The 27909-nt window shown below is 39.1% G+C and overlaps 1 protein-coding gene across 2 annotated transcripts in view; it reads left to right on the top strand.

Moving 5' to 3' along the window:
• Positions 1-25770, top strand: part of Pasd1 (PAS domain containing repressor 1) — a 37333-nt gene extending 11563 nt beyond the window's left edge. Inside the window, exons 5-17 of one of the 2 annotated variants that reach the window (XM_087902623.1) lie at positions 1225-1314; positions 6374-6473; positions 7637-7786; positions 8840-8970; positions 10597-10670; positions 14813-14900; positions 17991-18153; positions 20338-20759; positions 21921-22070; positions 22465-22602; positions 22727-22815; positions 24520-24709; positions 25141-25770. In XM_087902623.1, coding sequence (XP_087758749.1) covers positions 1225-1314; positions 6374-6473; positions 7637-7786; positions 8840-8970; positions 10597-10670; positions 14813-14900; positions 17991-18153; positions 20338-20759; positions 21921-22070; positions 22465-22602; positions 22727-22815; positions 24520-24709; positions 25141-25248 — 1893 coding nt within the window. In that variant the 3' untranslated portion in view covers positions 25249-25770. The remainder of the gene's footprint in view (positions 1-1224; positions 1315-6373; positions 6474-7636; positions 7787-8839; positions 8971-10596; positions 10671-14812; positions 14901-17990; positions 18154-20337; positions 20760-21920; positions 22071-22464; positions 22603-22726; positions 22816-24519; positions 24710-25140) is intronic. The other variant, XM_087902624.1, reaches the window with a different exon arrangement.
• Positions 25771-27909: the final 2139 nt, after the last annotated feature.

Raw genomic sequence — 27909 nt, 5'->3', positions numbered from 1 at the left:
TTTGAGTGAATATGGATGTTTGATTAGTACTTCCTAGGGGAGCCCAGGTTTATTTGTCCTGCTCCTCTTAGAATTGAGGCAGGCACATACCTATCCACATCTTCTTTGAATAACCTTTTGGCATTTCACATGGTCTAGATAGCAGCTTTTTGGAAACCTTTACTTTATTTCCAAGCTCTAAGTAATCAATGATGGATAAGTTTCCTAAGGCTCTAACATCCCTTTATGTCCTGGTGCCTACATTCATAGTCGTCTGTGGTATGTTGTTTCCCTTACTTTGCTATGAGCTTGGTCCTACTGTTGAAAACAACTTTGTTTTATTAGCATATATTGATTGCATGTAATAATCAGATTCACTAGGACTTTTCATACATTTATATAATGTATTTTGATCAAATTTGTATCCCATTACTTTCTCTTGTCACTTTCCCTTCTCACTGATCTCTTTCCTCCTCCCAGTTACAACTACCCTTCTCCTATCACAGCTTGGAGGAGATGGATTTCATGAGACCGCACCCCTTCCCTGAGAATAAATAGTTAACAGCAGCCAAGGAAGAGTAGCTCATGAGTCCTCAGCTCTTCTTAAGGATCTCTAGGAAATTAATGGTTGCTAAGGGAACAAAAGATATTTTCTTCTGTCTGTAACCACTGGAAATGTACTAAAACACCTATATAGAACCCCTCTCACAGGCTCCTGTAAGCAGCACTAATGAAACTTATAGAAACAACTCTGAAAACAGTTTTGTAGCTTACAAAAATCATTTTAAATGTTCTTTACAAGGAAATATTTGTCTGTATACCAAATCCACTATACAGAAGAAAAGTAATGGCAGTAACCATATTTATAACTAGATAACTAGACTAAGAACAATTGAAAGTGTTCTTAAATAAAATTATTAGCCATTTAAAACTTAAATATGCTTAAAATGTGTCAGTCTACACAGAAATTAATCTTCCTAGCTTGTGTTGGAGAGTTTAGGTGTTAATTGGGTGTTCATTGAAATTTGTTTAAGTGACACATTATTTGATAACTATCTTGTGCTTAAGGCTAAGGAGATTCTGTGTAGTAGGTAGAATAAAAGACTTTTAATTAAGTGTGTGCCTACTTCATTGATATGTAAGAAATAGAATACATTTCAGTATACTGTTATATTTATGCACCTATAAATAAAGCTATCATTTTATATTTGCATTATTTAATTATGTTATTATTCTCTTTATTAGTCATTTGAAAGCATTTCAATTATATTGAGCACAGATGGGAAAGTTGTTTTTATATCGCAGAATGTGTCACCTCTTCTTGGACATCGTCCAGTAAGTTCTTTTAGCTTTTGGGGAACAGGGTCATTCTGGTTTTCTGTTTATGGAATATTTCTTTTTAGCTTCATGTAACTCAGTGGTGTCCAGCTTTGCCCATTTCATCATCTCCACTGGTTTCAGTGTTAAGTCAATATAAACAAATTCTGGTTTGAGGTAAGAGACCACAATTTCAATTTTGCTTGGGGGTTTCCCAAAGAAGACTGGTTTTGTTTTACTTTGCCTGGAACATATGATTCACATGCCTCAGCTTTCAGTGTGGTCTGCATCCCCACACAAGCCAAGCATGTACTTTTTGATCTAGCAGTTGCTTTGGAATCACTGTCTAGCCTCTAAGTGCCTGCTTTGAGGGAAGGCAGCTCTCACCAAAATGAATGTTATGTGGGGTCTGTTACATAGTTATTGAGCAATGAATGAATGTTGCATAGTGACTGAGCAAAGAATGAATGTTACATAGTGATTGAGCAATGAATGAAAGTCATGATTGATTTATGCCGGGTTATGTCATCTATTGGAGGCCTATTTTTTTCTATATCTTAATTAATTAATTAATTAATTTTTTAAAATATCAGATGCATTTTTTAAAGTAAATTTTATTAAATTATAAAAGTTTCCATTTACGCCCCTCTTCCCAACACCCTCCCACTCCCCCCACTCCCTCTCCTCCTCCCTCTTCGTCCCTTAGGGCAGTCAGGGTTTCCTGCCCTGTGGGAAGTTCCAGTTCCTTCCCCCTCCCTCCAGGTCCAGGAAGGTGAGTGTCCAAACAGACTGGATCCCCAAAATCCAGTATATGCAGAGGAAACAGGTCCCAGTATCATAGTCAATGGCTTTTCAGAAAGACTTCGGGCCAGCCACAGTCAGAGAATCCGGCCAAATTCCAAGAATCTGGTTAGATCACCTCCTCGTTCAGTCCCAGTCCAACTGGCCTTGGTAAACTCTCATTAGATCCGTTCCCTTGTATCAGTGGGTGATAGCATCCCTCGCAGTACTGATTTCGTTTTTCATGTTCTTCCTCCTTCTGCTCCTCATTTGGACCTCGGGGGGCTCAATCCGGTGCTCCAATGTGGGTCTCCGACTGTATCGCCGTCCTTCGCCAGATGAAGGATCTATGGTGATAAGCAAAACATACATCAGTATGGTTATGGGCCACGGCCGATTCAGGCACCCTCTCCTCTGTCCAGAGAACAATCTGGGGGATCTCTCCTTGGACCTGGGATCCCATATATAATCAAGTCTCCTGTAAACCCTAAAATGACTCCCTTAGTTGAAATATATTCTTCCCTGATCCCATATTCATCCTTCCTCCCTCCCCCCACATCCCAGGCCACCGAGGTTTCCCCATTCCTCCCCTACTCCCTTCTCTCTAACCCTCTCCCCTTCCATCGACCCTCCCACCCCCCCATGCACCCGAGGTTACCTGGGACTCTTGTCTATTTCCTACCTCCTGGTGGATAGCTAAATAATCTTCATCAGGTTCATCTTCTTATTTAGCTTCTCTAGGATCACGAATAATAGGCTCAAAGACCTTTAATTATGGTTAGAATCCACTTATGAGTGAATACATACCGTGTTCCTCTTTTTGGGTCTGGCTTACCTCACTCAGTAAAGCGTTTTCTATTTCCATCCATTTGCATGCAAAATTCAAGATGTCATTGTTTTTTACCGCTGAGTAAAACTCTAATGTGTATATGTTCCACACCTTTTTTAACCATTCTTCTATTGAGGGGCACCTAGGCTGTTTCCAGGTTCTGGCTATTACAAATAGTGCTGCTATGAACATAGTAGAACAAATGCTTTTTTAGTATGTTAGGGAATCTCTAGGGTATATTCCCAAGAGTGGAATTGCTGGGTCCTGAGGGAGGTTGACTCCCAGTTTCCTGAGAAACCGCCACACTGATTTCCACAGTGGCTGCACGAGTTTGCATTCCCACCAACAATGGATGAGTGTTCCCCTCACCCCACATCCTCTCCAGCATAGGCTATCGTTGGTGTTTTTGACTTTAGCTATTCTGACAGGTGTAAGATGGTATCTCAAAGTGGTTTTGATTTGCATTTCCCTGATCGCTAAGGAGGTTGAGGATGACCTTAATTGTCTTCTGGCCATTCGAAGTTCATCTATTGTGAATTCTCTGTTAAGTTCAGTACCCCATTTTTTAATTGGGTTAATTAGAGTTTTAGTGCCTAGTTTCTTGAGTTCTTTGTATATTTTGGAGATCAGACCTTTGTCTGATGAGGGGTTGGTGAAGATCTTCTCCCAGTCAGAAGGCAGCCTTTTTGTCCTACTGACAGTGTCCTTTGCTTTACAGAAGCTTCTCAGTATCAGTAGATCCCATTTATTCATTGTTTCTCTTATTGTCTGTGCTGCTGGGGTCCTACTTAGGAAGAGGCCTCCTGTGCCTATATCTTGTAGACTACTTCCCACTTTCTCTTCTATCAGGTTCAAAGTGGACGGATTAATGTTGATGTCTTTAATCCATTTGGACTTGATTTTTGTGCATGGTGATAGATATGGATCTACTTTCATTTTTTTTACAGGTTGACATCCAGTTATGCCAGCACCATTTGTTAAAGATGCTTTCCTTCTTCCATTGTATACCTTTAGCTCCCTTGTCGAAAATTAGGTGTTCATAAGTTTGTGGGTTAATATCTGGGTCTTCTATTCGATTCCATAGGTCGACTTCTCTGTTCTTATGCCAATACCAAGCTGTTTTCAATACTGTAGCTCTATAATAGAGTTTGAAGTCAGGGATGGTAATGCCTCCAGAAGTTCTTTTATTGTATAAGATTGTTTTGGCTATCCTGGGTTTTTTGTTTTGCCATATAAACTTGATTATTGTTCTCTCAAGGTCTGTGAAGAAGTTTGATGGGATTTTGATGGGGATTGCATTGAATCTATAGATTGCTTTTGGTAGAATTGCCATTTTTACTATGTTGATTCTCCCAATCCAAGAGCAGGGGAGGTCTTTCCATTTTCTGGTATCCTCCTCAATTTCTTTCTTCAAAGACTTAAAATTTTTGTCAAATAGGTCTTTCACTTCCTTGGTTAGAGTAACCCCAAGATATTTTATGCTATTTGTGGCTGTCATGAAAGGTGATGCTTCTCTGATATCCCTCTCTGCTTCTTTATCCTTTGTGTATAGGAGGGCCACTGATTTTTTGGAGTTGATCTTGTATCCTGCCACGTTACTAAAGGTGTTTATCAGCTGTAGGAGTTCTTTGGTAGAGTTTTTGGGGTCACTTATGTAAACTATCATATCGTCAGCAAATAACGAAAGTTTAACTTCATCCTTTCCAATACGAATCCCCTTGATCTCCTTATGTTGTCTTATTGCTATTGCTAGAACTTCAAGCACTATATTGAAGAGGTATGGAGAGAGTGGACAGCCTTGTCGCGTTCCTGATTTTAGTGGAAAGGCTTTGAGTTTCTCTCCATTCAGTTTGATGTTAGCTGTCGGCTTGCTGTATATTGCTTTTATTATATTTAGGTATGATCCTTGTATCCCCAGTCTCTCCAACACCTTTATCATAAATGGGTGTTGAATTTTGTCAAATGCTTTTTTAGCATTATCAGATGCATTTTTGTAGTAGTATAATGTTAAGCTCTTTTGGCTCTTTTTGGAAAATCTCTCTCCCCCCTTCTTTTTTGCCAATATAAGGTATGTTCTATAGTTTAGGCTACCCTGAAACTCCACGTAGTTCTAGTTCCAGCTCATTAGCACATTTTGTATATATCTGACATACTTTATTCGTATTTCACTCATAGAAATTATAATTCATGTAATGTTCATCATTGCTAATATTTAATCCTGTAAACATTAATTACTTCATATAAAATGTCTGTAAGAATATTTCAGTAGCACATTTTGTAGAATGGGGGTATATTGGATTTGAGGCAGTTGCAGTTGTGATGTAATAAAATACTATAATTGACTGCCTGAACAGTCACCCAAAGTTCTTCTGTACCATTGGGGCATCCATCTTCAGCCTACAGTCCCATAGTATCCAGCAGACTTTTCCAAGAAACAAGAAATTTCAAAGATAGTTCTGTCTATTTTGGCAGTTTGTCAGTCACTTTCTTCCTGAAGAATGTCTAGCAGATTCTATTGAAACAGCAACCCCAAAGGATCATCTCACCTTTAGGTAAGCTTAGCAGTCATTTCTCTGCAGATCCTGCAGAACTAGTTTATCAAGCAGTCTAGGCAAGAGCAGTTTCTTGTCAAATGGTCAACCAGCTCCATAAGGAGCCTCCAATGCCCATCATACTCTTGAAGTAGCTTGGTGCTGCCAGAAGCAGATGTGTCTCACTGTCATGAGAAGGCTTAAGTTTTTAAATACTATATTCTGTAGGTCTATGAAAGATTTAAAGAATACTTATCTAACTGAAACATATCTCTACACATCTAGAAAATCTAACATGACTACAAGCTTGACTATTATAGATGGTTATTTATTAACCTATATTTTTAATTATACCTTACATTTTTTAAGTGAACTACACAATCACAGTACCTTAAACAAGAGCAGAACTGCAGAAATATACATATAACAAGATTGACCTTAAATTTGTATCAATAAACTAAGATCTATACCAATACAAATCTCTATAAAAGTATGAGGAAGGCATAAAAGAGAAAGGATTCACGTTGAAATGTGAGAAAGTGCACAGTCAATGGTAGGCAAGGCTGTATGGGGGTTTCCAATCCGCATTCACTTGCTTGGATCAAGGTCTGAGACAACACTATGGATGAAGTGCTGTGATTTTTCCAAGCACATAGCGCAGAGAAAAAGAACACAATGTAATGATTACAGTGTCTGTGGTCTCTGAGATGGCTAAAGAAGACTCCAACTGTTTGCAGAAAATATTGTACAAGAAAACTGTGTCCAGAATGGATTTTAGACTGGAGTAATTGCAGGATGGTAATGAAAACTGGCTGAAGCACATCAGCTGTAGCCATAAATGGACAAGGGCAGAGCTAAATTCACTGGTAGTAAGGAGACAGGACAGACTTATAGCCTCAGTGTAAAAACAAAATTTGTTCTCTCTCCTTCTCTCCAGGAAGACATTGTGGGGAAGACTTTATTAAATATTCTTCTTGATGAAGAAAAAGAAGAAATAGCTCAGAAGATCATTCTTAAACTTCCATTGGCTAAATCAGGTATGTATACCTGGTTTTGCTTTATTTTGATTTAATTTTGGGGTGTTGAGTGGCAAGTAACACTCAATTGAACAATTTATTGCTTTCTTACCCCTTAGTAATTTTTGCAAAAACATTAGTCACTGTAGCTGCTGATCATATATTCATTTATGTTTACAGCTTATAATATCAAACACCACATTTCTAACATTAAAAAAACTCTCTTCTATGGGGGAGTGGGGAGGAGCTCATGGGTCCTCACCCTCAGCTTAGAAACTTGTGACAGTTGATGGATGATGGGAGAGATAAGTGGGTTTCTTTAAGGATGTGGGCCCTGGAAGGCTAACCATGATCTAGATCAGTGGTTCTCACCTTCCTAATGCTGTAATCCATCAATAGAGTTGCTCATGATGTGGTGACCCCAACCATAAAATTATTTTCCTTGTGACTTCTTAACTCCAAGTTTGCTACTATTATGAATTGTAATGTAAATAGCTATGCTTTGCAATGGTCTTAGGTGAACTCTGTGAAAGGGTCACTTGTCCCTCAAAGAAGTTGTGAGTCACAGGTTAAGAACCACTTCTCTGGTGGATGCTTCACATTCAGAAGTATATGGAATTGTGTGATCTTTTTGGACACAAAGATGGGAAGGACTGAGTGGGGAGGTGGAACTGGATCATGGGGGAGCAGGGAAGAGTGGGATATGAATGTGACCAAAATATGGCACATGCATATATGAAATTCTCAAAGAATCAATAAAAATACTTTACTGAAAAATCATCCCCAACCCTGTCTTGTTCTTTACCCTATTCCCAAATTACAGCCTTATTTCTCTAGTCATGGTAGTGCTATATAAATAGCAGTGTTTTTATTCTGCCTAGTACCTTATTCTACAGATGTTAGCTCTGTGAGTACCAGTATTCAAGGAAAGAAAGTTGTATTTTTTAAAATGCTTTCTTGAGCCAGGTGTGGTGGGGCACTCTTTTAATCCCATCATTCGGGAGGCAGAGGCAGGCAGAGCTCTGTGAATTTGAGGCCATCCTGGTCTACAGAGCAAGTTCTAGGACACACAGGGCTACATGGAGAAACTCCCACCCTCTAAAAAATGTTGTTTTGACTAAAGAAGACTTTCATTTCTGAAATAATCCATATGAACATAATACTTTGTTTCTTGCTCGCTTTAGTTGGAAGTCTTATTGAATTTTGCTGTTATATAAAAAAAAGAAATGCAGGCCTGTTTGCCAAGGATGCATATACTTATGTGGACATGTACGACCGGAGGGACTCATACGAGTATGTGAAATTTGTCTTGTACTTGCAAGATTCTTATGATGGTAAGCAACTCAGCTCATGTTCTTTAATGATGTTCAGGAGTGATAGATTCCTGATTGCTAGGATACATGTTGTTGTATTATTGGTATTTACAGAATCTCTGATACCCCTACACTCACACAATTTCTGGCTACACCTATTAGACATTAAAAAAGTAATAGGGAAATTTATAAGGTGGGCCCACATAGAAACATGGTGGGTTACATTGGTAAAGGACGGCTGTCTCCCCTTATAAAAGAAAATAACATTTAAAATTTTATCAAAAATGGTTAATGCACTGCCAAGTTTAAGGGAACTCCATGAATACCTAAATTTAAAAATAAATTTTGTAGTTTGCAAATCATGCCACAGATTGGATTAACTAGGGTCTAGAATTCAAACATTCTATCAAGGACAAATATATAAAATATAGACACTAAAGTTCTATACACTAACCTGGGGAAGGAAGTTTGTCCTCTCTCTAAAATTTTTAATAGATAAAAATTATTCTATTTCTACATTTATCTCATGTATACTGTGGGGTCTTGTGTAATTTTTGAGGTTTAAGGAAGTTCAATGTGAGAAATCAGTATACAAAATTAAAATAACTGCTTCAGAGCCATAAAACATCTGAGGTAATCAGAGGTAAGATATACTTTGTGCTTCCAGTTCCCAAATGCTTGTTAAACTATTTCTCATGTTTCTTGGAAGTTAAAGGAAATATCATTTCAAAACACTTGGACAGATGTATGTACATTTACACACACGCATGCTCACACACAGACACACTCACACACACACTTCTTTAGAGACTACCACAACAATTCATAGGGCAACAGCCAAAGACTGATATCAGTAAAAATTCACATTTGATTTTCAGTTGACTGCCTCATATTTTGGTGGTGACCATCTGGGAAACTGGGCTGGAAGAGAAGGAAGACAAGGAGAATCCCAAGGCTCAGAATCTTGAAAATGCCTATGGGATGGTAAACAGCATTGTGATATGGCAGTTGTCAGCCTCCTTGCTTATTTAGTATATCTTTTAATTTAATCGCCATTGTGTCTATCCCCCTTAGAGTCATTTGTAATTTTTGGAAACTGTGGCCATAGTAGCAGAAACTTTTGGTCATCAACTCCAAAGCTGTTAAGGGAGCAACAGTATTATCTCGTGGGAACCATTTCAGTTCTTCGCACAAGAGCTGAATCAGTGAGTATGCTGTATGTTTATCCCACTATGAAGGACACATCATTTTCACTTTCAGCCTTTGGACATCAGTGCACAAGCACTCGGTATTCACTAGAGAAAAAATAAGTTGTATTTTTCTGTTAGGAAGTGAATTTCCCTGTAACAACAACTCTGTTTTTTCCTTAGGTAGTTGATTGTCAAGGCTTTTTACCTATCAAAGGAAAAGCTAGTTTTTAGAATCCAAATGATAGATTAAAATTCCTTTAGTTTATTCTTTCAATAACTTGGGATAGTTCTAATGTCCCAGATATTGTGATAAGTGCCAGGGAAATACATATGGGCAGGCAATAAAGAAAGCATTGATGACAAATGTTAGAGGGGTGAGAGTTGATAGGTATCTCTTTCTGATGATTTGTGTTTGGAGTATAGGATTCCAAGAACAATAACAAAGGCAATCTGGGCAGAGAGTGCCTTGACCATAGTTTGGAGAGTTTGAAGGAACAAACTGCTTATGTGGCTCAGATAAGACGTCAGGGGATAGTGGAGGCAGGCAGGGAACAGATCGTATACAGAACTTTGCTACATTAGTAATGCATATGAAATTTATACTATAAGTACACTGACAAGCAGAGGAATACTATGATCTGGACTGGAATAACCAGGCCGCTTTATAGGTGGATAACAAAACATAAGAAACACTAATGGAGCTACCCAGATATGAATGGCAGGTCTGGACTGATTGAAGTCACAGGAATGTAAATTCTAGGATTTGCAATGAATGGAGGTACTATCAGCAGATACAGGCAGGACCAGAACACTGTAGACTGGGCAGTATTAACTCCAGAGGAGGAGCTCTATTTGGCCTGTGGGCCATGTTCCTACTGTGATGGCACAGTAGATCATTCCTACATTCAACTGTACAATAAACCACTTCTCTTTGTTGAAGACAGTAAGGAAAGTGTTAGAGAGGGGAAAACTGAAGGAAGTTGGTCTGATTTGATTGCCTCATTCATTCTTCCTTTTTACTCACTCTCTGGGACCTGAATTCCATCATTTGCAATGAAAACGTAGACTTCTAAGATGTAGAACTCAGCCCCAAGATCTACTTGCTCTTCTGAGAAAGAGAAAAAAAATCTTTCTTGGCTCACCCATATCCCACTAGTCTCCTTAGCACAACACCAGGAAGTCTTTTTGTGATTTCCTCAAGTTTTTCTCTCTGGGCTTCTATGATATTGTTTCAGTATTGGGGGATATTTTGGAAAACATATCTCAAGATAAGAGAGGGATAGTCGTCAGAAAAGTCTTTAGAGTATGATGGTATAAAATAGTGAGCAGTGAACTTGAGTCAAGGTGAAATTCCTCTCCTAGATCTACTACTGTTAGGCTGAACCATTGTATATGTATACCTTGTTTTCATATCTCTAGACTCACTGTTTTCCTCACACTTATATACGGATCAGTTTTCACTTGAATATGTAAGGTATGCCACAAGTTTCAGGTCATTTTTAGTATACAATGCATTTAAGTGCCAATTAAGAGGCTGGGAGAAGGTATAACTCTACTCTGTACAAGGCTGTAAATTTGACTCTCAGAGATGCTAAAATGATGACAGCAACAACGGAAACCAATATGCTCATTTTTCTTCAGGAACAACCTGCTGCAATTCAACCTCCTGTTACAGTTATTGATTCAGATGATGACAATAATACACAGTGCCAAAGGTAAGAGGTATCATGGCTGTAAGTAATACAGAGCTGAAAACGACTTTTTTTTATTGTTTGGTTTTATTTGGTAAAAAAAAAAGGGTCCTTAGATTTTAATGAATCTAAAATGACCATTTTGTTGGTGTGAATCTACCTTATTATTTAATATAATTCATAGTTTTCAAACAGAATACAAATGATTGCCTTTTTATTTTTAATTTTTAAAATATTTTAATTTTCTTGAAAAGTGCAGTTTTTCTTGCCTATTTCTATCTACCTATCATCTATCTATCTATCTATCTATCTATCTATCTATCTATCTATCTATCTTATATTTGTGTGTGCATTTGTATACACCACCACTTCAAGCTTCCAGATCTGTGTATTTTAACATATGTAAGTAATCATGTAACCAGTGTCTGTTGCATTATTTTCTAGATTGATCCAATAATGGTCCTAGAAAACTGACAGAAAAAAAACCATACAATATACATCTGAGGATGTGAGCCCAATTCCTAGGACCCACTTGGTAGAAAGAGAGGCCTAGTTCTTTAAAGTTTTCCTCAGTCTGTCTCACAAATGATATATGTGAATGAACACATGCATACATACACAAAATGAATAAATAGTTTTTAATGGGAATATTGAAAGTAGACATGGTAGCATTTGGGATATAGAGTAAGGAGAAGCAGTAGCTCAGAATTATCCTTGCTGTCCTGAAACTCACTCTTGTAGACCAGGCTGACCTGGAACTCACAGAGACTCTCTTGCCTCTGCCTCCCAACAGCTGGGGTTAAAGGCATGTGCCACCATGTACAGCATGCAAGACAATTCGAAGACAAAAAAGTTGCCTTAAGTTTTTAAGAAAAGCCTACTTACTACCTTAAAAAATCACAGTTGGGGACAGATGGATAACAATATTCTGCAGCCAGGGCACTGGGTTGAGAAAAAGTTGGGGATGACGTGAATTTTTCAGTCTTCAATGGTTGGTTTAAAATGAGGGGAAGGAGGAGTCTGGGTCTAGTACAGTTGTCTGTTGGACTTGCAACCTGAAGCTCCCGAAGCCCACCAAGACAGACTTTTGAATTCCTCTCCTGACTGAAAGTGGATTAGTAGTTGCCTCTGGCCAGGTATTGTATGCGGATGGGGACAGAGAGGAAGGATTGTTAGAACAATATAATTTTTTTTTGAGATACAAAATGTTCTTAAACTCTCTTGGGTTGGAGATTTATCTTAGTGTTTTGCCCAGCAACTACAAAGCCCTGAGTTCAGTCACTAGCATATACATAAATATATAAATGCAAAAGGATCAAAAAACCTCAAGGGAACTAAAATTATTCCAGTCATTTTATGATATGAATCTGCCAGAAATAATTGAATTAAAAGATTTAATTGAATTGTATGAAATTCAAATTTGATCTAAAAATCCTTTCCCTGGAGCTGGGAATGTAGCTCAGTTCATAGAGTGCTCGCCTAGCATAAGCATAGAGTAGTTAATAGTACATGCCTGTAATATTAGACTCAAGAGGTGGTGGCAGGCAGACCAATTTTTAAAAATTATGTGTCTGTGTTTTGCCTGCATGTAAGTCTGTGTACCACATGTATGCAATACCCATGGAGTCCAGAAGGGATTGTGAGATATGCCGGAACTGGAGTTACAGACAATCGTGGCTTGTCATGTGGGTGCTGGGAATTGAACCCAGGTCCTCTGGAAAAGCAACCAGTGTTCTTAACTGTTGAGTCATCCCTCCAGTCCCTAGATCAGAATTTTAAGGTCATCTTTGGTAACATACTGAGTTTAAGGCTAGTCTGAAATACTTGAGATCCTTCCTCCCCCCAAAATCAATATATACATGTGTGTATATATGTATACATATATACGTATGTGTATATATGTATGTATGTAAACATACATATGTATGTTTATACATATATATACATGTATAAACATACATATATATGTATATATGTATAAACATACATATGTGTGTGTCTATGTTTGTTGTCTTGGGATTTTCTTTAAGTATTCGTAGTGATATTTCATTTGTATTTTAATAAATAAAGCTTGTCTGAGGATCAGGAAACTAAAACAGCCATGCTGGCCAGCCTTATAGACCAGACAGTGGTGACACACACCTTTAATCCCAGTAACCACACTAACTTGCCATAGAAACCAGGCAGTAGTGTTGCACGTTCTTAATCCCAGCACTAGAGAAAATTATAAATCTGGAGGAGACAGCTCTCAGTCTCATTCTGAAGGCAGGAACACCATTTCAGACTGAGGGAGAGGTAAGAACCAGTGACTGACTGTTTTGCTTTTCTGACCTTCAGGTTGAACCCCAATTTCTGTCACTGAGTTTTTATTATTCATACTTCAAGTATTTAGGTATTGTAAATAATGCATGAATTTGTTTATGTTTAAATTCTTTCACACTAGAAATAAAATGAGAAAGAGTAAATATTGAACATTTCATGTTCAAATCATATATTCAAATGATGCATTAACTTATTAACTTGCCTTTTCTCTATTATCTCCTCAGAATGACCTCGGCAGTTCCCAGCAGTCATTTACCACATTTTCTCTTAGGATATCTTGGTTTTTGTTTTTATTGTTTTGCTTAATATGTTTCTCATATTTTAAAGTGGTGAGATTTTTCTGTTGTTTGGCCTATCAAACAAAACGCTGCCTTTTGTGTTTGTGTGTTTTACAATAGTAAGGTTAACCAGGATTTTATACATGCTGGCCCAGTGTTCTTCCACTGAATCACACCTCTAATCCTAAGATACAGTACATTTTAAAGTTAGGTATACAAAGTAGTAGGGTTTACATTATGACATTTCCATACTTAGCTATCATTAATATAAAATAGATTTTGTTATAATATTCTTATTAATTTTTGAGAATTTCACACAATGTACTTAGATAATATTTACCCCCAACTTCTCTTCCTAACTCTTCCTAGATCCATTCCCTCACATTCTACCCCTCCCTCTCCCAACTTCATGGCCTCTTTTGTTTTATATATTCCACTGAGTCTGATTTGTGCTGGCTGCATACTCATGGATTTGTGGCCATCCACTAAAACTTGATCAACCTACCAATGGATGCTTCCTTCCCCAGAAGCCACCAACTGTCAAAAGCTCCCCAAGTTAGGAATAAAAGTTTTTTAGTCCTTTCCCACTCCATGCTGGGATATTGACTGGCCTGATAACATGTAGGTCTCATGCAGGCTATACCACTACCATAAGTTCATGTATGCAATGATCCTGTCGTGATCAAGGTGACACTGTTTTCTCCTTGATTTCTGTTTCTTAGTCTTTTTTGTCATACCTTCTGCAATAGTTCTTAAACCTTGTGTGGCAGAGGGTCATATAGATGTACTATGTAGACTAAATACTCCAGTAACACTCATTCTCTGTACTTTGATGAGCTGTGAGTTTCTATGTTAACCACTGAATACTGCACAAAGAGACTTCTTTAATGAGTTCTGAGTGCTATACTAAGCCATGGGCATAAAGATAAGACATTAGAGGGTAGATTTATACTATATTCCTTTAGCAAAACAATGGCAAGTAGATTCACCTTTGGACCTGGTGAGCTCCCTAGCCTTGGTCAGATTTATAGACTTGTATTTTTCTCCTGTAGTGTGTGGAGATGGATGCTAAAACAAAATCTAACACTAGCTCAAAATTGAGTATAATAAAGGGTTTTTAAATTAGGAGCAGACTCACAGATCACAGTCCTCTGCAAGAATAGAAAATAGCAATTGAATCCAGCAGCCGGAAGAGAGAAAATGTGCGGGCATGCTTTACAGTGGCATTTATAGTATAAGAGGCCACGCCCAAGTGTGCTGGTAACTTAAAGGCTACTGGCTGAAGGATTTCCTACAGCAAGTGTGGCCTTCAATTCATTTAAAAATTGATTGGCTGTCCCCATAACATTCATGCCACTTTTGCAAACATGGGTATATCTTTCCATACCAGTCATTATTGTTGATCACAGTATTCACAGCTGTCAAGACTGTTGATAACTCCCCCACCCATTTTTCCTCCATCAGCCTATACCCACTTCCAGTACTATAAAAGCTAGTCAGAGAGGAAGCTTCCAGGCCAGTACACAAAACAAATTTTAATAGTCATTTCTTTACGACTTTATTAAGGCTTCAAAAACGATGCAAGAGGAAGAAAATTCAAGGGAAGTGCAAGGCTGAAAATTTGAATATGGAAAGTCCTGAATCAAGCTCTGATGTATGTAGATTGAGAGCCATTGAGTAGACCCCTAAGCCTTTGTCTCTGTAATGTTATTATTTAGTTAATATGTGTTGCCAACATAGAAAGACTTTCATTTCGGTAACTGTATTGTGAACATGGCAGTGTCCTATAGTATGCCTTTTTTTCTTACTGGAAATGTCGGTCATGCTTAGAGCAGTCCCTGTGATAACGAAAAAAAAAAAAAAAACCTCAAGCTAACTCCTTTCCAGATTTCATCTAAAGTGTTTCTTTTTGTATTTCCTAAAGAAGGCTCGAAAGTTGGGCATCTTGTTTATGCCTGTAATGCTAAAACTTGGGGCACCGAGGGGGTAGTATGGCTGCTATAGAGTGGCCTAAAAAGTGAGACCTTGTCTCAGAAAAGTTTATCAAAGCATGGGGAGATGCTCAGTGGGTAATAGAAATTCCTGTGTGAGCATGAAGACTCAAATTCAAATCCCCAGCACCTATATAAAAATCTGGGAGTAACTGCTCACACTTATAACCCTCACACCATAGAGCAGTGATTCTTGACCTTCCTAATGTTGCGACTGTTTAATTTAGTTCCTCATGTTGTGGTGACCTCCAATCATAAAATTTTCATTGCTACTTCATAACTGTAATTTTGATACTGTTATGAATCATAATGTAATGTTTTTGGGTGGTAGATGTTTGCCAAAGGGGTTGTGTCCCACAGTTTGAGAACCACTGCTGTAGAGCGTGGAGACAAGAGAATTTGTTGAGTCCCAGATCTAGGCCTAGGTTCAACAGGAAGTTTTTGCTCAAAGGAATAAGAGTCATAATAGAACATAACACCCAGTGTCAATCACACACACACACACACACACACACACACACACACACACACACACACGGTAGGGGAGTCTATGGATCTGTTTTCTACACTGGGTTCTATGAGGAAACTTCAGACAATATTACACATCCCACTGTGGGCAGTGCAAGATTAGCTTTGTTCCTATCCTTTCCTTAAGACATCTCATTTTTATGATTCATTCTTCATTGTTTACTGAATTGAATTCATTGGGGGATAAACATTAAATCAAATCTAGAACCTGTCCTTCCTTTAGGTGATCTGAAACTCAACTCTAATACAATATTACAATAAAACTTTAGGAGAGGTATAGAAGAACAGTCATTTCCTAATGGTCCTCAGTGAAGTTGTTCTTCCTTCCCTGCCATTTCATTTGCATGTAGCCTAGGTGATATTATACACTCACCACAGAGGGTGCCTTATTCTGATCTCTGTGGGTACGAGATACATACATGATGTACAGACCTCAAAAACAACACATTCATACATGTGAAATGAAAAGTAAATGCCTTTTCAAAAGAAGTGACTTATATGTAAATAGAATGCTTCCGGACTGGAGTTGTAGCCCAGTGTTAAGTTAAGCACTGAGCTAGCATACTCTACACAAACACAACAGAGTCCATACTTTTCGCATTGGAAGAAGTACTTATGTTGAATCTAGCATTTTGTTCAGAAAAGTGTGAGAGATGAAATTAGAAGACTAAATAACAAAATAGAAGACAGAGTGGGGGACAAAACTCAACTTGAACTTTAAACAAAATGATACCAAACAAGATGAATAGCAATCTAATATCAACTCAACAGAATATCTTTCTAAGTAATGAAAAGATTGCCATATTTCTAGTATTGTATTAAGTAGTACACATTACAGAAGACTTGAATAGTCAGGTTGTGCCTGTTTCCTGAAGTTGAAATGCTTTATATGATCCAAGTAACATGTTTCTAAAAGAAAAATTACCATCGATCTATGTCTTAAGCAAACCCTGCCCAACCAAACCAACCACCAACAAAAAACAAACTAAATGTTTAGGTATAGATGCACAAAATTTGACTGGCGAACACATATCATATGAAGAGTGGTTCACATGCTATTCAAATCAGATCAGATATTTATAGAAATAGAACTATAAAACTATACCACTCATTAGGAATAAAATATGGAAATTCCTAACTTGACAGGCAAAGTCTGGGATTTTTTTTTTTACTTCTTGAAGATCATCAAAAGGGTGATCACAAGAGTCTGAGGAGATAACAGTCCATAAAGTGCTTGCCTTGCAAAGACAATGGCTTGAAATTATCTTCAGAACCCACCTCATTATGGTGTATCTAATGGCATGGTGCTGTGTACTTATAATCCCAGTGCTGAAAAGGCAAGGACAGGCAGATCTCTGGTGTATGTTGTCCAGCCAGTCTAGCTTGGATACTGTGAGATACTCAACACCTATTGTTGTTGTGTAGCTTCCAAATGTATGTTCACATGTGTACAAGCACCCACACATATGAATGTGTAGACACACACACAAAAATAAATTTATTTGTAGAAACAATTCTTTTAATTTTCAGTTTTAGTTTATGGTAGGCTGTTTTATATACCCTTGCAATGCTGAACCACGGGATATTCTGTTCACTCTTGCAATGCTGGGCTGCCACAGAGAGCAAAAATCATTTTACCACATGGTCATGAACTGCCATGTGGTTGGTGGGAATCAAACTCAGGTCCTCTGGAAGAGCAGTCAGTGTGCTCGAGAACTGAGCATCTCTCCCGTCTCCATTAAATTGTATTTTAATCTTAGAGAACTTTCTCTTTAAGGCTAGTTTGTTAGTAATTAGCTTGATCCCCAGATAAGTATCCACAAATGGTTTAGAGTAACATTTCACTAAAACACAAGCAGTCTTAGGGAAAATGACAGCAATGGATTCTTTTCTACAGCCAAAAAAACTCTTGCTGACACCATCCCATTTGGTCAGCCTAAAACATTAATCATATCACACTTGGCTTTCACTTGCTTGAAGCATCATCAGCATGTGCAGGAACTCTGGGAACATCCACCAGTGGCTACTGCCCCCACGGTCTTTGAAGCTTAGCCCCTTACAGCAATATTTTTAAGAATATACATGAGGATTTTTTGTTGGCTTTTCAATTGATTGAAGTATGTTTAAAATTATATCTAAAGTTTAGGATTCTCCCTGTGTTTCTTTTTATTTGTGTCTTACTCTATGTGGTTAGTGAAATGTGTTATCTTCTTTTGGAAATTCAGGTTGAGATTGTAGATGTTATACCAGCCCCTCGGCAAATACCATTTGAATTAGCTCAGGTCAGGACACCGTCTCGATCAAGTATATGCACAACTATCAGTATAGCTACAAGCACAAGCATTAGCTCATCTGGAGATTTTGCGGCGATAGCATCATCATCGTCAAGTAGGTACAACCAGCTCTTTGGATGTGAACTAAATAAGTGGAGTGACCTTTGAGGTGGTTAAAAGGTTTAAAATAAAGATAGTATCTGGTTTATAATGGTGTGAAATCACAGCTATCAAGTCCAGCTTTGCTAATTTTCTTTAAATTTTTTGAGATGATGATTTTAGAGCAATAAAGTATCTTCTCATAGATTCAAACAATCAGGGTTCTTACAAGCTTTAGAAATCCCAGTTAGAAGTCTACAGCTTTTCCTCCTTCCTGTTGAATTAGTATTATTCACTTGGTTTTGATTTTAATATTGTAAACATTGTGATGGACATCATTTTGAAGAAATAACATTATTTATGTCCACCTGTATGTTCTATTGTAGCAACATGTTTTTGTTGGTGTTTTGAGACAGAGTCTGAATGTTTAATTCGCCCTGTCCTAGAAGTCCCAGCAATCCTTTTCTGTGCAATCTTGATTGCTGAGATGACAGATTTACAGGCAGAAAATTGGAATGGGAGAAGAGGTGTAATGGGTTAAGCCCTTCTCAACAAAGTCCTAATTACAGTATTAATGAAAAACTGCAAAACTGGAGAAAAGGGCAGGTATCCTTTTACCCTGTGGATCCTATTGTAGAGATTTGTATTGTGGAATTTTCATGTAGTGTGGTTAATCTTTTATTTTGTTCTTTCTTTCTCAGTTCCAGATGTAGTTTTAATGCATAAATCGTTTTTAGTAACAAAACTTCCGTTATTTCTGTAAGTTTCAGAGCTCCATTCCAAACTATTCTATGAAAACAGCACAATGGTGTTGAGGTTGTGTGTGTGTGTGAGAGAGAGAGTGTGTGTGTGTGTGTGTGTGAGAGAGAGTGTGTGTGTGTGTCTGTGTGATTGTTTCTTACATTTACTTGAGCAGTGATTGCTCTTAACCCACTCATCTGGATTTATGTTGTAGCTTTGTTCTGTTGAATTATATTCATTACTGTTAAACCGTCTGTGGACCAACCATGATAAGTTCTAAGATCTGCCCTTTCCAGCCAAAAGAACACATCCAGATATTTAGCAACAAACACTGAAATTGGGAAGTATTTGATTCCCTTGTTATGGCTTACTGATATTTATTTGATTTTCATTTGGAATCAAAAATTGCAAATATACTATTAAAGTTCAAAAACAATTTGGAAATATTTGATAGTAGAAAAGTTTAGTAAAAATCCTGAACACTGAAACTATCAAGGAACTTGAGTTTTCCACTCTGACTAAAATTTAGACTCTAAAACTAACATAATGGTCCATAGCATTGCAGTGAGGTGTTGGGCGGCTCACCCTGCCTGATCCTAATGTTTATAATTTGTTTTTTTATTTTGAAATAATTTTGGACTTAGAGAAAAGTTTCAATACAGTACTCAGGATGTACAGGCATAAGGACCAGGAATTTAAGGCCATTCTTGGCTACACAATGAGTTCAAGGCTATCCTGGGATCCATGAGACCCTGTCACAAAAACTAAAATAATTTGAGTTGGAAAAACAGTACAGAGATGAATGGACAAAAGAGAGAAACTCTAGCCTTTTTTACTATGATCCCCCTAAAGCCACACATTACACAATCAAAACACCATTAGATTTTATGCCCGTTCATAATGTGACGCCTTTTCCATCTGGCTTCTTACACTTAGAAATGTACATGTAAAAACTAACTTTTCATGTCAAAAAAGGAAACAATGATCCATTCCTTTTATTGCCCTTCATGAATGTACTACAGGATTTTAATCTGTCCATCAGAAGGGCATCTGGGTTTCTTTCAAGGTTTTGATGATTATGAATAATGTTTCTACAAATAATTTCCCAGAAGTTTTGTGTGGAACTTTCAGTTTGCTTTGGTAAATTCCTGATTGTGAGACTACCAGGTCATATAGGAAGTATGTCAAGTAGATTTTTAAAATGATATCATAATTCTTCATTATTGTCTTCCACATTCCTTTACTCAGGTATTAAAGCAAAGGTGTATTGCAACATCTTACAGAGTGACCTATAACTTATTTCAGCTTTATTATTTAAAGGATACCAAATATCTGAAATCAAGATCAAAGAATGTTGCCATGAAATATTACTAATAAGCCATACTTTCCTCTTATATATACACAAAGCTGGCACATTTTACCATTGTCTTCATGCTCTCCTCTGTACTTCCTTCCTCAGCCTCTACATCTGGGCAGGATTCTATGATAGAGGCAAAAAACAGCCTAGACCCAGTTGACATGGAATTTGAAGTCGGGCCAGGATTTCTTTTTCTGAGTGACAGCCAGGAAGGACAAACCTCCCCAGAGCATGGAGAATGCAGTGCCGAGGATGGGAAGAAACCCTTGGAAGAGGCAAAGGTCTGCAAACCCAAAGAGCATGCTATTGATGACGTTTCTGATGCTACTTTGGATGATGATTCCTGTGTAATAGTGGAAGATACTGAAGTCCAAAAAGCCCCTAAGATCCAAGAACATGTCGTGGACCAAGAAAAAGGACATCAAAAGACAGTTGAGACATCTGCAAAGATTCCAAGCCCAGTAGCACAGCCTGTGCTCCCAGTAGCACAGCCTGTGCACCCAATGGCAGTGGTGGAACCCATGGTATGCACAGATTTGCCATCTTAAGTAGTAGTGGAGGTGCATCTGAATGTCTTTCAAAATTCATTTTTCTTCTTGTTTGGACCTGTAACATCTTTGAGCTTAAATTAACTCTGATTGCTCAGGCTTACTTTACAGAAAACATGATCTAGATATTGAAAGACATATTACTGTTCGTGATGTACTGGCTTTTCAGGTATAGACGAGAACCTCTCAGAACAGGGAAGTTGGATGTTCTCTAAGGTGCACCACATCCCTGTTGCTTTCACCCTGTAAAATATAGAAGGATGTTTTCTGTTTTCCAGAAAATTTGAAGTAAGTGGAAAGTTGAGCTGCTCTGAAGATGCAGCATTTCCTAGGGCCCTGCTTTCCATAACTTGTGAAGTGATGTTAACCTTCTCACAGGAAGACAGATTTCTTGACAACTCAATCCCATCCTTTCCCTCAGCATGCACCACCAAAGCTAGTTTTCTCCTCTTCTACTCTGTATCTCTTCTATCCTTGAGACTATGGACAAAACCATGGATTTGGTTAATCATTTTTATATTAGACAGGATTCTTAAATATATAGAATAAACTTAAAATGAAATGAGCTTTATATATCAGTTATGTGAAATTGTGTGTACCTATTCCTGACCCCCAAACCAGATACTCCATCTGTATGCCCCCCCCCAAAAATCTTCATAGAATGAAAAACTAAAAGACAGGTGTCTCAGTTTAACTCCAGGAGTGTGACGACGGCAAGTTCCTGAGCCTTGATGTTTCTGCCTTCTTGATTTGCACAGATTTCTGGAATACCTTAAAATTTCTTTGAACTATTTAGGAAATCTATGTGAATACATTTGTCCTTTAAGAAGATGCCCTTATGCTAAAATGTCTTCAGTTTTTCTTTTTCTATTTTGTATTAATACAGAATTAATCTCTCAGTGTAGATATGATCTTAAATTCCCAAAATAATCAGTAATGGTTTTGCAATCAGGCTGTGTACAAGAGCTGAGGAGTGTCCAGTCAGGTCTCAGAAGGAACCAGTGTGCCTTCTATAACTTTAGGGTTTCCTATGGGCTTGGGTGAACAATCTTTCTCCATCTTCACTGTGTTATGTGCACTAAGGAAAGGCATGGACAAGAAGCAGGGCATTTGTAATTTGTGTCCTTACAAATACAGCCAAGAAGAGCACTTAACTTCCAGCGTCCACTATTGGGGGAAAGGTTTGCCCAGCTCTGTGGCCCACGAATAATGACACAGGTCTATGATTTGAGTATATGCAGAAACCTCCATGAGGAACCTCCTTCTTACAGAGAAGTTGAAGAAGAGGTATGTCAAGTACCTTTTACTTATATAACTGAAAGGTGATTTCATTTGCATAAGAAGTTTGATTGACTTGGTTTACTTGGCTCAGCCTAACCCACAGGCTACAGTTGAGTTGCCCTCAGAGAATTAAAAATATCTGTACTAAGTAGACCTGAATACAGGCTCAATGACATACATATGCTTGTGCAGGTGTTCTCGGTTCTCAGATGTCTATAATCCAGGGGCATGTCTGTGACTAGCGTGCTGCCAAACCACACAGTAGTCTCTTTAGCCGGTGTGCACAGGGACCAGACTTCCATTATTTTGAGATTCATTTGAATGTTGTTCATTTCTGGGGGGTGCTTTTTTAGTCATCAAAGTATTTTTATGTTTATTTTTGATGTATCAATACCCGCAGGAAAGGGCACGAGTACAATGCGAATATGAGTTGGCCCAACGTATTGAGATGCTTCGTAACTTGCCATATGAACAACCAAGGGCACAGGAACAAATGGGGCAGGGACAAGATAATCGGGTTTATCGACCACGAGAGCAGGTACAGGAGCAGCCAGATCCTAAGATGTCAACAAGGGATGGATGGATGGATGGATGGATGGATGGATGGATGGATGGATGGCATACCTGTATCTTTTTACAATAACTCTGTTTGCTTTGTGCAGGTGGTGACTGTTATTAATGACCTGGGACCACATCCATTTAGTTTCTTTGGAAATGGAAACTCTGAGTATCCACGAAATGAGACCCATGGGTAAGAGACAGGTGGACTTTGGAAAAGGGTAGAGGCCATTGCTCTTCCCCCTGTTCCTACCTATATAGTGCCTATCTCAGTATCTGTTAATGAAATGGAGCGTATTCCACAGAGAAGGACTAGATAAGAAACCCTAAAAGCAAGTGGTTTCACAGATAAACCTTGAAATCATTTGACTTCATTGTTCAAGTACAGACTCTCAGCACAGGGTGTTTGTAGAGAAGTCTTTTGTGACCACAGCTGAGTAACTTCTGAATTTCATGTCCCTTCTTCAACTTCTCTGGAATGAAGGCATTGGCAATGAAAACCATGGAAGTAGATGTAAGATGTTTGTTACATACTGTGAACAGGCAACAGCAAGGCTGACCATGGATCATGTAGTGTGATGATAGCCCGATAATAATGTCTCCCACTTCAAATACAAGAAAGAAACGGTTCTTCCTACCATGTAATTAACGTCCAAAATGGGCTTTTAAATGAATGTTGTCTTACTGAAGCAGAGTCTCAAAAGCTATGTGGATTTCCATCTGCCTTTACATGTGGTGACTGACATGTGAAGTGGGACAGTGTCATGTTTTGTTGTGCTTCTCGTCATCAGAGCATACCTTAAGAAGGATTAAAGTGCAGATTCAGGGTCTTTGCAATTTATATCATTCTCTGAATCGCCCAAGCTTTGCATTGTGGAAAGAGTCCGGACTTGATGTTAGGAAATGTGCCTTTCAGGCATTACTCAGTCCCCATAGGTTCCCTGGGGTGGTCAAATTTAGCCAGATGTAATAGCATATACAAGGTCACAGAGAGCACAATCATGGTGGAACTATTTATGTAAGACCAAAGAAACCAGGTTAAACAAGTGAACTGGCTCTAATTTAGCTCCGCATCTATCTTTATTTTACCTTGGAAAGTTCTCTTTTTAATAATAAATGTCATTTTAATTTATTTAAATAATTTAAACCATGTTTGGTCATGTAGGATCGGGTCTAACTGTATGTGTTCCACAAAGGTCAAGTAGCCCACATCTACAGATTAGACATATAGAACTTTTATGAACAGATGTCAAAAGGAATTTACAGAAATGTCACCTCAGGAGCTCCAGCTAAGAGCTGCAAAAGCAGGGAGTTGGCTCAGTGGCGAAGAATACTTGGAGCAGGGTTCAGTTCTCAGCACCCACATAGTGGTTCATTACCATTACTGCAGTTCCGGGAAACCCAACAAACCTCTTCTGCCCTCTGAGGGCAGAAGGTTGCATGTGGTGCACGTAAATACATACAGGCAAGACCGTCACACATAAAACAAGTAAATCTTAAAAAGTAAAGTAACTTTTAAAAGTGAAAAAAATAGCAGAGCTTTCCGTACATGGTGGCTCACAATTTTAAATACCAGAACTCAGAAGGTAGAAGGAGCCAGATGTCTGTGAGTTTGAGGGCATCCTGGTCTACATTGCAAGGTTCAAACCAGCAAGCCTACAAAGCCTGCAAAAAGAGATGGGGAATGAATAGCAGAAACTAGGTGTGATGGCACAATACTGTCATCCCAGCTCTGCAGGCAGTGGGGGCAGAAGTTCAAGGTCATTCTGAGCCACATTTTGGCAAGTTCTTATACTGAAAACAAATGTGCACCAAACCCCTACTGAAGACCTGGAGAATTTCTCATGAGCCATCATTCTTTGATCTATGTCACTGCTCCAAATTTCTTCTTTTATAGATTCTGGGATGATCATGTCGATCATACCTCTCCAGTGCTCCATGGCTCATCAACAAGGTCATATCAAACAATACAAGTGCCACATCAACTAGGAGCAGCAACATATCAACCTCTGGCAGCGACAAATCAGTCATTGACAGGAACACATTATCCATCTGCATGGTCACAGTACCCATCACCAAGGTCGCATGTAAGTGATCCCCAATCATTTGAAAGTCTTGATTCAAACATCCATGGCCTGGGGACCTCAGAAAATTTTATGCATCTGTGGAATAATGCCATGGGCCACACTAGAGAACATCATCATTTAGTAAAGGACAATAACCCTTGGCTTCATGGCCAAGAGAATAAACATGCTAGAGATATCCTAGAGCTTTCTCATTTTGGATCAGGAGGGATTCTGGGCCTCTTCTTCCAGAGGCAGCTGGAAGAAAGAATGGGACAGGCCTCATGTCTTTCTCAGGTCTCTGTCTCCTGCTAGCACCCTGTAATCCCCTACTGCAGAGACATTTGTCAACTGCTCGCTAACTTAAAATAAAGGGATACTCCTATCACCACAAAATGGGTCAAAGAACGCTAGCAAAATATTTAACTTTACCACGCTCCCCCTATTGTTTTCAGCTTTCCACTCCTGACTACCTAAGAGAGGGCGGGCCACACTTCGTGCCCCCTGGCCAAGAAAATCCCCGCTATTTTCATCCTGAAGAGGATGCCAATCCTCATCCATGAGGGGAAGATGAGGCAGAAGACAGACCACCACAGTCTGTGTGGGAAAGGGACACACAAAGTAGGCAGAGTCCCTTTAGGGGGGAGGGTGGGTTGATTATTTTTCTCTACTCAAAAATTGAGTTTGTAGTTATTTTAAAGCACAATTACTTTGCTAAGAATGATGCTGCAGAAGCAAATTGGTACATCTGAATTCAGGTGTGATAACAAATATTCACTGGTCCCTGCTTGTCCCACACTGTTTCATGGGGTAATCGGACTTCAATGAGCAAAATTTCACGGGAATTTTATTTCCAAAATAATATAAAAAAATACCACCACAATTTGTGATATAGAAAAAAAACTATTCCATCAGACCCTTACCCCGGATTCTGGGGCCTTAATCCTGTTTTATTTCCACCTCTCTTCTGTAGCCCTATAACCCTGTTACATTGGGTGTATTAAATGGATATCCAATTGCAAGAAATTACTATCTGTACAAAATAAGGTACATAATTGCTTTATAAACACTGTGCTTTACTCTAAGTCTTATGTCTGCGTGGTTGATTTTGAGATCCTATGAACATTACTGGCTTGGTGAACCCATGCCTGTAACATGAGGGGCCGGCTTGTTGGGGTATCTGTCCTGCCCAGTACTCCACAGCCGGCAACTCCCAAGGAAAACCACATACAGGACTCCATAAGATTATAAACTGATTGGCCCTTTAGGTCAGGCTCCTTATTAGTTCTTATGACTTATCTTAACCCATTATTCTGATCTATGTTAGCCATACAGCTCAGTACCTTTCTCAGCTGGGCAAGTTACATGCTGCCTCTTCGGTGGTCTGCGCAGGAGTGCGGAGGGAGCCTCCTGCTTTCCAGAATACTCCCAGTCTCTTTGCTCCACCTCTACTTCCTGTCTGGCTTTCCCGCCTATACTGCCTGCCTGGCCAATCAGCGTTTTATTAAAATATGATTGACAGAATACAGACAATTCTCCCACACCACATGTCTATTGCCTGAAGTTCTAGACCTAAATATCTCATACATTGTCTGTTCTTAGCATATCAGCCAATTTGCCAAACTTACAGGGGTCAGTGACTGCTACCCTCCTGTGTGGCTATGAAAATAGGCTCCTCTCTTCTGTCCACAGTCTTTTGTTTGTTTGGTCTACCTTTGTGTGTGTGTGTTGTCTCTATATTACTTTTTAAGACAGGGTCTACCATTGAAGTTGGAGCCTACAATTAGACTAGACTGGCTAGTCAGTGTGCGCCAGGGCTCATCTCCCCAGCCCTGCAGCCAAAAGGGTGATTTGTTGATTGTTCTAGCACCAAGGAGAATATATCACCCACTAGTTTCACAGTGGTGGAAGTGGGCGTGTTCAGGGCATGGGTAGTTCTGTCAGAAATCATCCCATGTCTCTGGAAGACAATGAACTGTTGTAAGAAAGCAAAGGACGACCAAGAGTGCTATGATATTCCTTAGGTGACATGATTTTTACAAGTGTGTTATAAAAGGAATGCTTGTGTGCTCTCTAAGTTCATCAAAAGCCACACCCTCCAATGTGATGGATTTGGAGATGGCATCTTCCAGAGGTGATTCTGGTTCTGCGGACATCAGGAGGATGGGCTATTGATAGCAACTCAACTGCCTTGGCGCCAGTGTGACTTTGGAGTTTACTCAGCCACTTTCTAGACTGCATTCCCAGTTCTCACAATCATAGATAAAGCTTAGCATTTGCAAAGTCATTGTAGTTCTTTGGTCTTCAGCTGGAGAATAAAATGTTGGTAAACAGAACAGTTTATCCACAGAGCATAGGACTGCTAAATGAAGGTCTAAGATTGAGCAAGGCTTACGGAGAGACATGGGAAGCCCAAGAGCCTGGAGACCACTTGTGAGATTGATGATTGCTTGACATCACTGTTTAGCATGTGGCTGTTCTTGATGTCAGCCTCCTTGAGGAGGTCTGGAATGGCTGAACACAGTTGCACTTATTTTGCTAGGTAGCTGGGTACTGCTGACATGTCAGTTTCCTGGTTTGACTGTTTCCCTCACTCCAGATGCTCAGACCATACCAGTTGTGGGGAAGTAGAAGCACAGAGAAGTTCTCTGGAGCTTGGGAGCTCAGGATTCAACAGATGGAGCTGGCCTGGCAGGGTGATCCAGGAGCCCCTGCCACACACACACACACACACACACACACACACACACACACCATAGGAATAGCTGCAAAACACTCTTGATTGGAGAGACTGAAAAGGAAGCCTCAGGCCCTAGCCTTCCTGCAGTGCCCCCAACACAGTAGTCAGTAGCCCCAAGATTAAAGCAGGAACCTGCAAACCCCTCTCATGTGCTTTTCTGCTCCTAGCAACAATACCAATAAGGTGGCTCCAAGATGAAGCACCTTACTATAACCCTTGGAGACCTGGGGTGACAGTGTCGGTTTGAAGTTATCCTCTTAGCATGAGACCAAGTTCAAGTAACCTATCTGGAAAAAGTTAGGAGTTGCATCTGTGTGTGACTTGTGGAGGTTAAAGGATGAAGCACACCAGCACTTCTAGGTAGTCACTGTACCCACACCTGCTCACACACGTGGAGACAGGACAAGGCATGGCCTGTATATAAAGCAACATTACATTCACAGGCTTATAACTGCATATTCAGTAGTTTTCTGTGGCATCAGCA

This window comes from Myodes glareolus, chromosome X, assembly GCF_982192425.1.
Source record: "Myodes glareolus chromosome X, mMyoGla1.1, whole genome shotgun sequence".
Taxonomy (NCBI): domain Eukaryota; kingdom Metazoa; phylum Chordata; class Mammalia; order Rodentia; family Cricetidae; genus Myodes; species Myodes glareolus.
The sequence above is the reverse complement of the archived record's forward strand: the minus strand, read 5'-3'. Positions and strand labels throughout refer to the sequence as shown.